Source organism: Vanacampus margaritifer, chromosome 16 (assembly GCF_051991255.1).
Source record: "Vanacampus margaritifer isolate UIUO_Vmar chromosome 16, RoL_Vmar_1.0, whole genome shotgun sequence".
NCBI lineage: Eukaryota > Metazoa > Chordata > Actinopteri > Syngnathiformes > Syngnathidae > Vanacampus > Vanacampus margaritifer.
The window spans coordinates 17743934-17762859 of record NC_135447.1 but is presented as its reverse complement, the minus strand read 5'-3'; the positions used below and the strand labels follow the sequence as shown (position 1 = coordinate 17762859).

Here is an 18926-nt window from a genome sequence, read left to right as displayed (position 1 = left end):
ATTCACCGCATGTATGGATAATATACAGGAACTGTCACAACATAATGGAAAATAACAGATATAACTGTAATTAACTAAGATGGCAGGTTGAAAAAGATTAGATTCATTAATATTCATTAGTAGTTACAACTTAGGAGTGTAGTATTTTATTGGGCAGATGCATGATAAAACAGCATTTTAAAAGACTGGTAGTTACTAATTTGGTCCTTAAGATGTCAGAACATTACATATGCAAAAATGTTGCTCACTGTTTTCCAAAATAAAAGCAGATGGTTGCAATTGTGCAAATTACGAAATTTAGATCATTTTAAAATAAAATATTAAAATGATTAATGGAGTATCAAAATAATTGTACATTAATTTGACAATTGACTAATTGTCGAGTAATTAAATAATCGCTGCACCGCTATACCGAATCAAACCGAATCGTTCCATTTTAAAATCAAACCGTCCTTGTATTGGATCGCACCCCACGTATCGAGATGCGTATCGAATTGTCTTAATTGGAGAGATTTACACCTTAAAAAAAAAAACATTAATTAATATATATATATATAAAGATTTTATATGTAAGATTTTTGTAGTTGTGGCCTCTTACTAGCCAAGGATGGCCGTGGCCTCCGAGTTGGTGATCAAAAAACCAAGATGGAAAAAGGTTTGCGAGCTCCTCATTTTTCTTTAGTCACCATGCACCATTGACTACGTTTACATGCAGGCAATAACCCTTTTAAAACACAAATATTGGCAATATTCGGGAATAACCCTTTTAAAACACAAATATTGGCAATATTCGGGTTTTGAAAGGCCATGTAAACACGCGCAACAACCCAAATATGCTCTTATTCGGGTTTCTAAAATCCCGAACAAGACCCTTGGGTTTCATAACCGGAATACTGGTTCATATAAACGCAATCGGAATACCTCGAATCAACGGGGCATTGCTTTTCGTTGTGCGCATGCTCACAACCTCTTCTTCGTGTCGTTTTCCTCTTCTTTGCTTATTTGCACTTGCAAGGAATCTTGGTCTTTGTAGTAACGACTTGTATGCCAGTGCCATCCTACACGGGCCTCGCTTTAATTCCTCCGCCGCGTTTTCACGTTATATTGTGCCTCTATGGCGAAAATGTCACAGTTTGTGACACGTTAACTATTCATATGAGACAGACGCGACATCACTCGTAATGCTTAAACAATGTTTATCTCCAGCTTGCAGTGTTCAACAATACATGTCCGTGTAGGAACATTTGATGACACACAGATGGTTCCGCTTTATCCAAACAAAGTAAGTCCATGCTTCTGGCGTGACAAGGACGGCACTTGTGGAGCGAGTAGGAACAGACTACTTTATTTAGCGTGGTGAGTGACATGAATATAACATATTTTATTGACCGTTTAAAGTTAGAAGCGGAAATTACGTCGATTTCTGCCATGATGGTGTCCGTCTTTCACCCCCATTGGGTTATTCTAAACCCTGTCAATTTGCGCATTTATACGTGTTATTCCGTTTGTTCCAGAAACCCAAATTCTGACCATAACCCAAATATTGCCTGCATGTAAATGTAGTTATTGGCGGCAATGAGTCCCCTCCACATACATCAGCCTTTCTTTTTTCAAACAGATTACTGAAATCCTCTTCCAAAGTGGTGGCTTCAACCACCAACCTTAAATGAAGGGTGACCCCGCCCATATACAAAACACGTCTACATAACTGGGAAAATATATATACAAATATATACATAATTAAAATGCAGTCAAAGTTGTGTTCCTACAAATCATGTTAACAATTGTCAAATAAACATTGCTTGAGTATCCCATATCCCCTCCCCTGGCTGCCACTTGAGACAGTCCAATGGGAATGAGGTGCACCTGGCCTGCATATATGTATGTATGTATGTATATATATATATATATATATATATATATATATATATATATATCGTATATAAGGGCTGTCAAAGTTAAAGCATTAACGCATTAATCACAAAAATTGTCGCATGCATCAATCATTAATATCTTGGCAAAGGAGAAGTGCTCACTATCAAAGATTTAGACGAATTGTGATATTGTGTATGTGGAAGAACTTTTAGATCTTTAAGTTCATCTCATAAAGAATGGGAGCAAAAACAAAAGTGTTGCGTTTAAAATTTTTGTTGAGCGTGTGTGTGTGTGTGTGTGTGTGTATATATATATATATATATATATATATATATATATATATATATATATATATATGTATATATGAAAATGTGCACTACATTTCACTGAAATTAAATCAATCAAGAATACCACCAGTGTATTCAGACCTGTCTGGAGAATGTTCTGTGTTGCTGAAGGACAAATATCTCTGGGTCTCATCTCATATGTCAGACAGCCGTTACATGTGGGAAAAGTGCTAGTTTGCTATCTCCCCTTTTAGAACATCTCTGGGGCAGCATCACTGACACAGGGATCTATCCACCTTGGGTCTAAAAAGTATAACTAGAGCAAAAATACCTTAAACCGGCATTCTCCCTTATTGCCAGCATGTGAGAATAGCAGGAGCAGATTTTTTGAAGTTACTTTAATTAATTTACTATAATCACTAATACCCCCACCCCTCAATTAGTTTGTGGTCTAATAAGGTAGTTTACTGTAATGATCCCTTGGAACACAGGTAGTTTGCCGTTATGAAGTGCTTGGAATGTCACTTGATATCATTATATTAATTTTCTTAATTTTCAAATTTACACTCACCATCACACCTAAGGCCAATTTAGAGTCTTCAATGAAACTAGTAACATGCAGCATCTTTACTGTATGAGGAAGTCGGAATACCCGCAGAAAACTCATGTGCGCACTGAGAGAACATACAACCTCCGCACACGAAGGCTGGAACCCGGCCAGCCTCCAACAGCAAAACTGTGAGACAGATCGTGTGTAAGCACTGCTAGGGGAGCATGGATGTGAACAACATTGGAGATGACAACATACACAACAGTGTACATTCTTTGAATGTTTTTTTTCTTTTTCTTTTCTTTTTTCTTTCTTTTTTTCTTATTTTCAACTGCCAGATATTTTTGAATGATAGTTTTCCCTCTGGATAGTTGTGTTGTGATGTATTTTATCCATACGGGAAATGCTAAATGGACTGAGCTTATATAGAGCACTGTGTACACCATGGTGCTCAAAGCGCTTACCAAAGCATCACATTCACCTATTTAATCCATTTAATAGCCTATTTTTTTTAATTGATTAGGTTAAGAAATGTATAAATCAAGTGATATGAAATACTTACATTGTGATGCATTTTCAGCTATATATTGGTATCAGCTCACGTCTCTCTGTTTATTGTTTTTTATTTTGTGTGTGTGTGTGAATGTGTTGCGATGATGAGCATGAGGGAATATAAGTCATTCCAACAGTATTACTAAATACAGGAAATATCGTCCAAAGCAGAACTTAATGAGGGTAACGTACATTGCATGTGTTGTGTTGAGTTTTTAAATGACAATAAATTAATCTAAAATGTTATTTATTTATTTTCATAAAACAAAGGGAAGTTTGTCTTATATGATGATGTTATCAGTATTATAAATGTGTTTACAAATATGTTAGTTGACAGTTTTTCTTTTTTACATCACATTGCATAGCAAGGATGTGTTCTTGAAGACGTGCCCAGCAAAATGAAATTTTGGTGCCAGAAAATCGATATCGATACTGCTTGGGCCACGTCTAAATAGCGGCACAGGTAGTCTAACACGATTTTGGTGACTTGGATAGCGGCACAGGCAGACAGATTCATTAATTCTTTCAACCGCTTATGCTCATTTAACACATTTAAGATAATTACTATTATAGCTATTATTATAGTTTTTAAATCATCTCACTGGCCGGCATGAAGGTATAGAATTGAGGAACACACGAATGATTAGTGGTGGGGTCATATGTGACTGGCTCTGGCTAAAATGTCTTCATGGATCAAAAATGCAAACTAAGATATTCATATATTATAATTTTACACTTAATTTTCTTTAAAATGATTTACTTTATAATGCATGGAAGAACCTAAAAAATTGATGAAATTACAGCAATTTCGTTGTTGTACGTGCGTTTAAAGTTTTGGCACATGCATCATAGCAACCAGTATCTTAGGAAAAAGATATTGACCCTAAACTTTCAGGAACTGCTGAAAGACCACTGGAAAGTCTATTTTAATAATAGGTAAATACATTATTTGAGATTTTAATCAGTTAAAACCTGCGGAGGTTTGACACCTCAACTAAATGAAATAGGGCACAAATAGTGATTTGGCTTAAACCCAAAAGCAATTTTGAAGATCCCTTTTAGATTATTCTTTCCTATCCTAAGGCATCATCTGCCAAAGCTTGTTTTGTTTTATTGTTGCTACTTTAGGCCTGTTGTGGAATTTTTAGTAGTTAGGCAAGATGAATAAATTTGTCTTTTGGGTTTCGTTATATTTGAAGCTTCAAAAATACGCAAGTTACAGAGCAATCTACAAGAAGAAATGATCTGTGTGAGTCTGAGTGTGCAGTAAGAATCATGGGAAGATTCTTTATGCTACCTAGTTTTTGGGGAGGAGAAATGGAGGGCCAGCTAGAGAGGAAAGCAAGCAGTCTGTTCCCAGCAGGCTTATCAGTCAAGGTCACTGTGATATTGCTTCATGTACACAAAGTCAAAAGCCCATTGTTCAAGAAAATACAGGTGTCCTCAATACAGTATAAACTCATGTTAATACGTGCTAAATAATTATTTTCCATAACAGGCCCGATGGCCTTTTTTGATGAGGTCAAATAGCCACAATGGGAAATTTGATTTAATAATTTTGTGTCAATTAAAAGGGTTATTTGTTCTTTGGCGTGGCCTGTGACAAGGAAGTTTATTGATATTTTACATCTCAAATGCATTTGAGTACATAAATAATAATAATGTGTCAATGACGTGGCGGATGAATCTCAGCAGACATTGCATGAAATGATATTGAGGAGAGATATTCAACAGGCATCTCAAAACATTTCTACGTCATTCCCACTTTCCAGTTGCCATCAGCAACTTCAGCTCAATTTTGTGCTGAAAGGTCACATTATGGTGTAATTTTGACTTTTATTGGTTGCTACGTGCATTTATATAAATCATTTGTGAAATTACATTAAAGGTGGAGAATTCCTGGTTATTCTGAGGTCAGGTTTGCAGGTTCCTCTAGACATGCTCACTATGAAATTGGCAAAAAATAAATAAAAAAATGCTAATGATGTCTACTAATCACTTATCTTCATACACTTAGACTACAATTATATTTCGCTGCCGGGAAATGAAATTTGTGACCTTAAAGGAACACACCATTTATTAAAAACCTAACCACCCATTTTATGAAATTGCTAATTCCAACTCTTCCCTGGAAAAAAAAATCGTCAGACTCTTTAGACAAAGCGGGCCACATATCTAAGTTGCCAACAGTTATCAACAGCTAATTTAGAATCTAATGGCTGAGAAGAGCTATGACAATGCTCCATTCACGCAGAAATCACTGCGTCCTTTTTTGCATAGAGATGTCTCCCTTGCGTGATATGAGTGTGTCACATTTAAAGGGAATACGAGGAGCCACTTGATTGGTGGTGAATGAGGTTGACTGTGTTCACGCCCACAGCAGCGCAATTCGACCTTTTTTAAATACATCAGCTTGCGCACATCTGGAGAATTTTCAACAACCGGTTTAACATGCCTCCATGTAGATTTATGCCACAGACGAAAGAGCCCCAAACCTTACTTTAAACCCTGAACAATTTTAAAGGCAACACAAATTAAATTTTGTCAGCAAGTTTCAAGAATACACTGTGCAGTACTTCAGTTTAGCATGCTTTTTTTCCCACACTGACATCATGTATGTTGTATAAACGGTCAGAACATTCCGATAAATGTTCCTTGATTGCCAACATAAGAAAAAAATAAAATAAGGTAAATACTAGCATGAGTACACCCAAGAACACAAGTTCGCCATGTAAACAATTCTCAACGCTGTTTTCATTTGCTCTCATTTGTCTCTAAAGACCTTGTTCGTGTTTACATGATGATGAGTTGTTGGTGTTTCATTTTGTTGTATATGTAATGTAATTTTAATCTGAGTCTCATCTCCTTTTTTAAAGGGATTAGTTGCATATGTTTACATAGAGTATTGGCTGGATTTAATATCCATCGTTGCCTATACATCCTCCTTGACAAAGGAGCCAATTTATGCATTTATCCAAACACAAGGCATGCCGAGAAGCAAACAAGCAGGCAGCAAATTAAATGCCTAAAGAGTTTGGGAGCACAGACACTCACAGTTGGTGTTGCTGCACCTGCTGGTCATTTTTAAAGTGCTAAACGGATAGAGAGAGATGCCAAGGCTTTTAACCTAATATGTGCTTTTATGTCAACTTATAAATTCTTCATTATTAGTTTCCAAATGGTAACACGCATAATTCACTGTTTTATAGCCAAGTTCAAAGGAATGCAATTATCCAGTTTGTGTTGTTAAATAAATGGTGGGTGTAATGTCCTATTAATCCTCTTCAGTTATTTCCTTTGGTTAGAAAATATATGCCACACATTAATAAACCACTAATTGTCAAACAAGACAGGTTTCACCCCATTGTGTATGAATATTAAAAATAAAATTGTGTGCCATAGACATAATAAACATCTACTTCATTTTTTGAGTTGCAGACATCTCCTTTTGTTGGCAGGGGTACAGAAATGTTCCTGGGAGTAGACTTTTCATTCCCTCAGCTTTGTCAAAGATACCAGTGACTTTCAGTGTCTTTAATCTTGATTTTTGGATGAACAAAGTTGTAATTCTTCTTAGTTGCTTGAGCTCTCACTGAGAAGAATGTAATACCGCCTTTTCTTTAAATCTACCATGTGGTGTCTTCATAATGCTGTATGCCACGTATCACTCCTAATTATTCGTCATTCATATGGTAAATTACAAAATGTGAAGAAAGAAAGTGATGTGGTCATCTAACATTTTGCAAACCGTTGTCATTAAGTGACAATCATGCTTTCAACAGTGAATTGACACATTCTGTACATGTGCGAATATTTGCTGTGATGTATGTGGTGGTGGGGGTGGCCTGAGTGGGGCGCTCTAGTGGTTTAAACGCAGGTGGATTTGTAAGAATACCTTATCTTACAAATCAAGATTAATTTCCACCTAGTTTTTAAACTGCATTTTGTTGGTGCAACGGATCATCATTGTTCCGTGGTCGGTTCGGATCAGGCCCCACGGTTCGGATCACGCCCCACGGTTCGGATCACGCCCTATCCGCGGATTGGTTGGTGGGGGGGGGGGGGGACAAAGTGTGCATTCACAGTCGTTCTTGTCACAGTCGATACCATTCTGACATGTCAAGGAAGCTGAAACATACTCCAAGTAACATACTAAGCCTAACTTCAAAATAAAGTTGACCAAATACAGTATTACATTGACGACAATGCAAATAACCTTAGTACACTTTTACTTTGAAGTTGACCCACGTCTTGAACTCATGTTCAATCACTAATTTAGGATGCTAAGAAACCGCTAATTAGTTACACCGTCATCGTATGATACGGCAGAAGTCTCCGTTGTAAGTGGCTAGCGGCTAGCTGTTAGCATTACCATTGAGTGACTGGCTGGTAAGTAAGTTTGACAGCTGTTACCTGGCTTTACTTAAAAAAAATAAAAATTCTACTTTGTAACTCACTCTCCATGTTTAAAGAAAGGGAATGTGCGTCAAATTGCACGCTGAGGTCTTTTCATATATATATATATGTTTATATATATTTTTAAAGGTATATACAACTTTGTCTTCATTTATTTTATAAAACTTTTGCCCATTGAAACAGAAAAAACATTCAACTCAAAATGTCAAATTTAGCTGTTTAGATTATAGGAACACAACTTTAAGCCATTAATACCTTGTTATTGTACACTTGAACCATGTAAAAAAAGAAAAGAATGTTTCTGCCTCATATTGCACTTAAAGTTATGTTCCTAAATCCTAAACGGCTATATTAGACACGTCACAACTGTCGGTTTGACAGCTTCTGAGGAATGGGGCAGTCGTCGCTGGAACTAGTTAAGGTAAAGCACAACCTTTTTTTGTCTTTAAAAAGGAAAAACACAGGACGATATAGATTTGCAGACAAGATGTGTTTTTTTTGTTGGATATATTAGGCATTTTTAATTGATTTATTTTTTTTATTTAATGGGAAAAGGCATTTTACAAAATAAATGAAGACAAAGTACTTTTTTTTTTTTGCTGATCCGAAAAACGATCCAATCCGTGACGCAAATCTGTGATCCGTTGCACCACTAAGTGCATGTAATATTATTTTATTTCTCCCTGTGTGCCATATTTGCTATAGCAAACTATACAATGTCCTGCTCTAAGGTCCAGAAAATCCAGCATGGCACAAATTCCCAAACATGATAAATTACATACAAACATCACGATGCATCAGTTTTTTATGCCAAACGCATGTGCACTGTCTATGAAAATAGAGTTCTACAATACACATGTTTAACAACAATATGGTCTTAGGTATCCAAATATTTGGTTTAATAAATACATTAAATGGCCTAACCCAGGTTTTAGTTATGAGGAAAAGTCAATGTACTATATTTCAATCAAGTACAATATATATCACAAAATTGTTAACACCAAGAATGAGGATATCTTGGCATGCATTGAACAAGGCTGTAATTCCAGCAGGCTTAGTTCTTTTAAACTAATAAGTGACAACAATATTGTGAGGTGAAAGTATAACTTAAGAAGAAGTATAGTGTTAATGGTCACTAAATGCCTAGGCTGTGCCTCGGTTTAGTGTTAACATTCTAGGGACTTATCAAAAAACAAACAAAAAGATATAGCATACATTACATAAATACTGTTGGATCATCTTACACACATTACACATCGCAGTTAGTTCTTTTAGGATAGCTAACGGTATATGTTTCCAGTATGGAATTGTGACAGGTTACTTTTGCGAGCACACAAACTTGTCTGCATTAACTGATAAATACACAACTGGCATAAATAAAGATGACAAAAGAGATAAGGTTCAAGGAAGCACAATTGTTTTGCTCCACAGGCATCTGCCCTGATAGTTGTATGACATTATTTTAATTGGATAAAACTTAATACACCATAATCAAATTTACCATGCTTAATTAATGATTACTGGGCTGTATGTTTATATGACAGTTAATTATTTCAAAATGTAAAGCGTTTGCTTTATTGTTGAATGAATTAATGTTAAAGATAAACAAAGCTGTATGGGCATAGGTCTGGATGATATTAATGTGGCCATATTATTGGATGCAGATGAGATTTTACTGGCTGAATCTCAGTTTGATTACAGAATATGTTATATGTTTAATGTGTGGTGCTAAAAATGGAGACTGTCTATAAATCACAACAAAACACAAATTTCGCATTTCAGAACAAGAACGTGGCCATCGGTAAATTTATTTTGGTTTAGTTGCTTTAGAATATGTTGACATCGATGTTATTCAAGACAAATTTATGTTGTCATATTAATTCTGCCAAAAACGTAAATTTTGAAGAAGCTTGGGTCAAAAGTGTTCTGTGACCAGACCATTTGTTTAAATAAACACCTTAAATCTGTTATTCAATGGCCAGAGGGAGAAGACCAGCCTTCACCTAAGCAACCAAAGAGCTTTGATTTCTAGAGAAATGGGATAAAACGTATTGTTCAGTGGTCAAGCTTTTCTTGATATAAGTTTTCAGTTTGAATTTCCATTTCATTCATTTAATTTTTATTTTTGTTTCAGGCAATAACAGAGCACACAGTCAGTGTCAAGTTCCACAAGGAGAAAAAAACAACAACAAAAGAGAGAGAGAGAGAGAGAGAGAGAGAGAGAGAGAGAGAGAGAGAGAAATAAAACAACAACAAAAGATAAAGTCCAATTCTACCTGAAAGGGAGTGGGAAGAAGAATTTTTTTTTAATCCCACCCCCATATCCCATTCAAAATTTTAAGGTACTCTGGTACTTAACCTTAAGACTCAATAATAAACAAGTACCCAGAGATATAATTAAATAACCAAGGAAAAAAATAATTGAGAATACAACTGATTTAGCATGGTGGCATTACCATAAGAAACAATAAGTTACGATTTTAACAACACAAATACACAAATGTGGGAAGTAAACAATACTAGCACTGGTAAAACAGCATATACACCCTTTGTTCTATCGTTGAACAGGCTACGGCGTGGGATCCTGGAGGTTAGGTAAGTTATTTTAACTCTTTTACTGCCAAACGTTATCCAAAAAATGACCCCGACAGTGCCAGCCGATTTCGAGCATTTTCACTCAGCTTTCAAGGCAAACTGAATATTGTGTGCTATGACTACATAAACATGGTGGATACCATATGAAAGATTAAATCCCATTCTTTCACTAGACAAATAAGTATGTTTGTACCTTATTTCGTTCTTTAGTAATCACCATTTGAAAATAGGTCATTTGAGTGGCATCAAGCGAAAATAGAAAAAAGGAGAAAACAAGCTTTTTGTGAAAAGATACATTTTCTGCCCAACAGTGACTTTGACACTAATATTTTTTGTTTAGTGACATTGTTAATTAGATTTAATGTGAAAAACGCTTTGATCATTCACGTCATCCTTGAAAATGTTCTATTTCCTAAGCTCCGCCATGTTTTCATGTAATTTGATACACGGGAACCCATTGAAAATAAATATAATGCTGTCATCTGCTGGTCATAGTTAGTGGGTGTTTTTGAATTTTACAAACCCCATTCACAAACCAGCACAGCAAAAAGTTAAGCTAAAATGGTTAACCTTTCCATGTGTTGACGTTCTGATGTAGTGTGTCTGATACGTTTTAATTAAATAAGTAAATATGGTTGATACAGCTGCTGAAAACTGTCATCTAAAACAACCAAAACAAAGGTGCGCGCTCCTCATTGGCCATGTCGCTAATGATGAGGTGAAACGGAGAATGGCGAGTTAAATATTTCCAACGCTTGCCACAAGTTGCACAGCCAATTTGGCAACATCGCTATAGACCTTTTGCACCTACGTCACGTGATCACGTGACTTCACCAGTGTGGACGGCGGAAGTGAATGAATGTTGAATTGAAGTGAACGGGACATGGAGCGGCTTAGAGACTTACGGACTGTTTTACAAGTTATTATTGCCCATCTAGCCATGACATATACTAGTACGACTAAAGTACGCCTGTGGGTAAGTGGCACATTTAGTTGGGGCTCATAGACCGCAATAATTACAGAAGTTTGAGATTGTTTGTTTGTAAACAGACTCTTAGCTTACCTTCTACCGCCTGAACCTGGCTTAATGTTAGAAAACTACGATCAGTCGCGTGAATTTGGATTGGCGAATGTTGGTGGAGGTTGTTTTGATATTTTGGGAGTGCACGTAAGTCCAGATATGTATGTGAATGTTTGTGGCGACTGCTCATAGTTTTGTAACATTAAGCCATGTTAAGCTTTTTTACATAAAGCGTTTTAAGCAGGGGGGGTTTTACATGAAGCTATTTTTTACACATTCCGTCCCTCTATTGAACTAATAGTGTAATTATTTGGCTCGTTAATGTGATTTGAAACACGTTTTGTAAGTCATAAACCGCTATTCTAATCTTTGTTTGCTAATAAAACAAATGAGCAGTAATGTACAAACCCCGTTCAAAATGATCAGTGTAAATCTGTGAATACTTTGAGGGCTGCCAGCCCTTTTACTTAATATCCATCCTTGTCTATTAGTACAAGCTACATACAGCAAGATATGACCAATGACAAAACAATCTAACATTAACATATTATTGGCTCCACGAAAAAAGAAGATTCAATAAAAAATACGGTCATTTATTATTCAATTGCTATTCAAATCATGAATGCCCACATCTCTCCTCTTTGCACCTGCTTAAACACAGCAATGTGAATCACTGGGTGTGAGTGGGTGTGTGTATGGGCCGCTTGCGCTACACGAGTGGGCGCATGTAAAGTACAGTGCACTGCATAAACGGGGGCTCAAGAAATTCAGTCAGGCAAAGTTTTGTTGTCAAGCCAAATGTGAAAACTCCTTGTAAAAAAGAATGTGTTGTCAAATTTTAGTATGAGGTCATCATATCTGGCCCGAGCTCTCCCAACTACTAGCAACCAAATCTTAAAGAAAGAAAGGGTGGGGAGAAGGGAAAAGGAAACTTGGCTTGTGTTGGAGTAGCTTGAGTACAGCTGGGAGAGGGGTCATGTCTACTGAGAGAGATTGAAACAGGCTATTTCTGGGATGGCCCGCCTGTCCCCTCTCACATACAATCATGCATCATCCCCACTCTTCACTATCTCTACTCACTCATCTCAGCCATCCACACCAAGGCCTCATTTTACAGTCCCCATCAGGACCTTTTAGAACGCTCGCTTTCATGTTTCTCACAGCCTCGGATGGAAGGCGTGAGGTGAGGCTGGTAGTAGTCAGACTGAGCTATCGCAAAGATGCATGCATGAGGAGAAAATGGCTGCACCGGTTGTTGTACCCTGATTTCTCCCATGAGTGATTGTGCTGTTGTTGGAGTGTGCTCAGACTGCCGCAGGAAGACAGATGAGGGCGTGAACTGTGTGTAATGGTATTAGCATACTACGTCAACCAAAATGGAGAGTGATTTATCACTAAAGGTAAACCACACAGCAGAAATATCTGTTTGGTCGAACTACAAACAACTCTCATATTTCTAATCCAGGTCCAGAAAGTAAAAATCCTGCTATAGTTTGGCTTTAGCCCCAGGTGCTAGCTAGCTCCCATGGTGCTAGTTTACCTGCTATGGAGCTAGCTAGCTAGCTCCCATTGTGCTCGTTTACCTGCAAGGGAGCTAGCTAGCATCAATGGCTAAAGCCAAACTTTGGATTTGCCACCCCTGAAATTAAGGCACTTTAGTTTTGTCAATCTGGACTGAATACTCTGCAATTGTGCACATCACGGAAGCAGTTGTTTCATATTACTTGTGTGGGCCTGGACAACCACCTAAACAAATCCTTGCCAGCTCCTTCTCCATGAACTCATCTTGTCACTCATCACAATTATGAAAATGGCAGAGCAGGTGGTGGCCTATGACCAAGTGGGCAGTACAAACAGAGAAGTAAGAATATATACCAACCTCTTCAATTGTACTTAGGCAGACAAATGGGTATTAATTTGTAATCAATTACCTTGAACATAGTTGAGCAACAACAGAATATAGAAATAATAAATGCTATCGTAGGACCCCACATTGCTTTGTAAAATAATTTATGGAAAACAATTCCGCACAACATTGAGCCATGCTTTACATCTTTTTTCATACAAATTTTCATCCCTGGGGGTAATGGAGAACATATTTTTGTTTTGCCTGCTGCCAGACAAATAACTCATTTAAATGTGTAGGAAAGGGGGGTGACAAATTCATGCTAATCTTAAGGGGTCAAATCTTGCTCAAGGGCACATCGACAGTGCCATTCGGTCTCCATAAACCTTTGGGATTAAGAGTGTGTCAATACTACTTTTTTTCCAGACCAATATCAGGAAGAGTACTCAACTCTTGAGTAATCACGATACCAATACCAAGTACTGATACAATTACTAGTAATTTTGATACATAAAAATGTCCTCAACAAAACAACAGATCTAATACTTTGTCCTGCACTCTAAAAAACTTATTTATACGGGTGTTCTTTTAATGTTTTTTTTATGCTAGAGCATACAGAAGGCTTTGATACAGCTTCTGACATGAATAGGCGGCTTAAAGCAATGGTAGTTATTACAAAAAATGGCCAGCAGAATATAAGAGATCAGTCAAAGCCATGTTGTAACAAGCTCTTTTTGCCATTGTTTTCAACAGGTTTGTGAATAATGATGAAATTTAGCTACATTCTAATGCTAACTGCTACAAAACAGAAACAGATACAAACATACTTTTTTTCCCTGATGAAAGAAGAGACTCTAATCTTTCTTTTGGTATGTTCCGTTTTTATAGCTTTGAACACAATATTCTGTGGGCCTTTCAGAATCAGTTAAAATCCAGGAAAACAGCCGGGAGCGAAGGGGGTTGCTTCAGTGAAAAGGGCTGCGAGTAAATAAGTTAAAGAAATTCACAATATAGCATTTTTCCTTAGAATTGCATGGAATTAATGCCAATTTTCTACTCTTCTAATTTCTAGTTTGTCGGCTGCCTCCATGAGTACCCGATATCTTAAAATAAGGCAGGTATTGCACATTCAGGGGTGTAAGGCGGTCTCAAATGCTCACATCACATGTGCGGTGGACTACATCTATTGAATTTCATGCACGGAGCCCAGCGAATCAATTTCTGTTCCTACAATGTTAAACACTACGAACGAAGCCGACTCCTGATTGTCCAAGAGTCGGCTGTGTTTCATCCCACAACGGCGCAAAACGCCCTATTCCATCTATGCTAATCAAGCAAAATAAAACGCTGGGCACCAAAATTAGGGCCCTCACTCTTAAAGGTCGCACTAACACTAGGCTACTTCTATCTTACTGCATGGTCTCAATTACTCCTGCCATGCTCCTGTAACTTCACCGCATTGCATGTGCCCTGTAACTGACTGCCAATCAGTCCAGTGTGGAGTCTGCCTTTTGCAGTCAGCTGGGATAGGTGCCAGTTCCTCGCAACCCTGAGCGGCATAAACAGTATAGAAAATGGATGGATGAATTTCAATTGGGTCTGGTTATTTCTATTCTTCATGGTGGCAATTATCATTAGTCTGTGGTGGGAGGAATGATTATCTTTACAGTATATGACTTGTTTGTGCACTGTTCAGAACCATGTGCATGAGTGAACATAGCGTGGGCTTTGACTTTGCTGATTTGTTTTGTTTATTTATACGATATAAGATGGTTGCCCAGAGCAAGCAGTACTTGTGTCAAAGCACGCTTTAGTGCAGTACCAATACAAAGTAGCTTAGTAAAGCTGGTACAGCGTGTCCTCATTTTCCGATGGAGTTCCATTCTTGTGGAAGCAACATATGAATTTGTTTGTAAATTGGTATAGTCTTAGACTAATAGGGTTTGTGCCAAAAAATCGATTCTCATAAGAATCACGATTATTTTTAACTTAATTTTATGAATTATTATGAAATTAGTGTATCAATGACTAAATGATGCAGCCATTTTATCTCTTAATTTATTTTTTTCACCCCACTTTTATGTTAACAAGAGTATGAAAACTTAAAATATTGTACATTTTATTGTACATTTAGAACAGATTAAGTTCTAAATAGTGTTCTAAATATCGACACTGCGGAGTACACGCCAACACAAGAATGATATACTTTTGATTACATCCATTTTAAAAACATCTGGACCTAATAAGCAAGGCATACAGCACCTGTTACTGTTTTTTTCTTTTTTAGCAGTTTGAAGCATCCCCTGAGGCATGAAGGACAAACACAGACTCCTCTGCGGCTCAGGCATTTGTGTATGGAGGGAAAATAGAGCATCCTTCACCTGTTGCAAAGTCTGTGATTCACTGAATGCTCCACATCCCTCAGCTATTTCATGTTAAGGAATCAAGAATGCTGGAAAAAGGGGAACCAAATACAATGGTACCCTAAAGCAAGAATTTTAATAAAAACTCAAATTGCAGCTATAACTTAACATGCTGTATAAACATACAGTGGATATAAAAAGTTTACACACCCTTGTTCAAATGTCAAGATTTTTGGGGATGCAAAAAAAAGGGACCTAGATAAATCACTTTAAAAATTTTACCACCATTAATGTGGCCTGTAACGTGTATAACTGAAAAAATAAACACACTTTGTTACAACACCTTTTGCTTATATTACAGCACCCCAGTTTTTTTTTTACAGTCTATTAGTGTGGCACATTAAGATGTGGCAATATTTGCCCCTTTCTTTGCAAAAACGCTTCAAATCTGTCAGAATGTGGGCGCTTCTGTGCACAACCCTTTTCAGATCACTCCACAGATGTTTGATAGAACTGTACATTATTCCGTCTAACAAAGCATGATGCAACCACCGCCATGCTTCATTGTAGGTATGTACAGTAATCTGTTAGTAATTACACACTTTTAGAATTATTGCCAAAAGGTTCATGTTTTGTTTTTTTATTTTTTTTTTAAATCAGGCCAAAATACATGTTGTGCCTTTTCATCAGTTTTTCAGGGACGTCCAGTTTTTGGTAATGTCACTGTTGTGCCATCATTTTTCCACTTGCTGGTGACTGTCTTCACTACTTTCCGTGGTACCTTTTATGCCTGGGAAAGTCTTTTGTTAATTTTTCCTGACTGATAACTTTGAACCGTTTTAATGGACCATGGCTTATAAGATGTGACTACAAAAATGACAGGAAAAAACTACTAGAACATCTGAACTTTATTTGAGGTTAATCAGAGGCAATTTGAATGCTGGCACGCGTGTGCTGAGCTCACACTCATTTAAAATGAGTTTTATTGGCTGATTCTGAATACAGGAGGGTGTGCATGCACATTTGTGAAAACCAGGGCTGTCAGTTTAACGTGTTGATTAATTAACTAATTTGCTCCCAAAAATGTATAAATACGTTCTATTTTAAATATTACCATTTTTTTCCCATGTAAGTTAAACAGGTTATAGGTCACATTAATATGAGGTCAAATTTTTACTAACTTTAAAAAACTCGCAAATTTGCCACTTTACAAAGTGGCATATTTGCAAGTTTTTTTCTCGGAATATTGCCCCCGCCCTCTAAAAAAAATATATATATATATTTATACGTGGCCCTAATACACCGTTGTAGAAAACACATCCCAGTCTCTCTTTTTTTTAACCTCCCCTCTATGAAAGACCAGTTTTTTCCCCCCCATGGAAGTTAAACAGGTTAGAGATCACATTAATACTGGGTCAAATGTTTGTAATGACTTAGCATGGTCTCTTTATTCACATCATAATAACCTGTAATTGGAAAAGTGGTCTGCAGACTTTTTACACCTCCTGAATGTATTGCCCCATGCTTGACATATTTGCAATTGCTCTGCGCTCGTAATGAATTTCAATTTTAACAGGAATTATAAATGACCTCTTACCTGGGTAGAAATCTTTGGATTTCGACAGTTTAATGGTGGCACCCGTCTCTTTCTGTAGTTGTACAATGGTCTGGCCGCCCTTGCCAATTATAGAGCCGGCTGCATAGCTGGGAATCAGCACCTTCAAGAAGTATTCACCCTCCTCTGTGAGAGAGAACCAGAATGTAAAAAAGGGTCACCTCTCATAAAGTTGCCATGCAAGATTATCATTTACACCAAAGGTGTCAAAGTCAGTAGTTCAGAGGCCATGTGCGGCCTAATTTGATGTCAAGAGGGCCAGACCAGTAAAATCATAGGCTAATTGGTAATACCATTAAGTTGTTATTTTTCCTAATAAGCACATTAGGAAAATCTACATAATTACTGAGCTATCCTTTTACAAAAGATAAAGACTGAGCTCAGATTTATTTAAAAATAAATGTAAATTGTGTATATTATAACAGATTACATTGATTGTCTGTCAAAGAACAAAACTAAAAGTTACAAGAATTTGGAACTGAAAAAATATAGTATTATAAATAATTTAGAATTAATTAAAAAAATTTCATTCAAGTTATTTTCCCTCCATTTCATACATGTTAATAATTAATTATGGAAACTTCAATTGACTCCTGACCCACACACACAAGCTAAAGTGAGATCTATTTTAATTGCAGAAAAAATAAAGTGATCACCAGCTCTAAAAATGTATCGTCACCATCTTACCACCATAATTGCCCATGTTATTTTTTTGCAAAAAAACTTTGTTTCCCCCCCTTAAATCATCTCCTCATGATGCAAATAGTTCGATTTTTTTGTGTTTCCTGAAAAAAATGGAAGAAGGTGTCGGTATTAACTTTAACACCATAATAGACATGCAAGGAAAATACATATACCGGTACATACATATATATGGCATTTCATGAACAAAAGTATTCAATCATTAAACCAAATATTCCATTTTACATTTTTAAACTATAAATTTAATTAATAAATGTTCCCTGTGATCAAAACGAGTGTTGCAAGATGATGTGAATGCTGCTAAAACCGGCCTGTACAACCGCAGTACCTTTCTTGGACTGTAACATCTGACTAGACATTGTAATGATGACAAGGAGGTCGTTGATCAACAATCTATTTAATACAGATGGACCACTATCGGCTGTGATCACGCCAAAATAACAGGAACACACACACACAAAGGCTCTCTCTTCATTACCTCACTTGGCCTCTGAGCCTCTACTCATTCATAGCCTCACAGATAGTCGGAAATTTGGGAACTTTTAACACAAAACATTATGGGTGGGAATCTTTGTCTCACGATTCGATTCAATTCCGATTTTTGTGTTTGTGATTTGATCGATTGATGATCCAAAATTATTTGACTTACAATTATTTCTGCCTCAATTTATAGATGTGCAAATAATCATCATGATCTGCTCCAGTCTGACTCACTAATACTAATTAGCGTGCTACTTGCGGCACTTTTATCACTCAAAAGAATGGCTATTCGTACAAAACGCTTCAGGAATATATACAGAGAAGCATCTCAACATTACTCACCAGCATGTGCTCTTCCTACGCTGCAAAAAAAACTACTTTTATTGGCATAACTTGATCGTGACTTTTTCCTTCTACTCTCTAATGTGGCTACTTAACGTAAGTGTAAGAACAACACTGCTCCTATGTGGCCAAATCGTGTACAACATTAAAGGCACATTCAAACAAGGGCAAGACAGTATAAAATAATTTAAATAAAATTGATTTTGGGACATTTAAACTTGATTCTGAATCATACTAAAATGAGAATCCCAATTCATATGAGAATAGATTTTTTTGGGCATG

At 36.7% G+C, this 18926-nt stretch overlaps 1 protein-coding gene across 2 annotated transcripts in view; it reads right to left on the bottom strand.

Moving 5' to 3' along the window:
- nova1 (NOVA alternative splicing regulator 1) overlaps positions 1-18926 on the bottom strand; it is a 39188-nt gene that overhangs the window by 11973 nt on the left and 8289 nt on the right. For both annotated transcript variants that reach the window (XM_077546904.1, XM_077546905.1), the window contains exon 2: positions 17103-17246. In XM_077546904.1, the coding sequence (XP_077403030.1) occupies positions 17103-17246 (144 nt within the window). The remainder of the gene's footprint in view (positions 1-17102; positions 17247-18926) is intronic.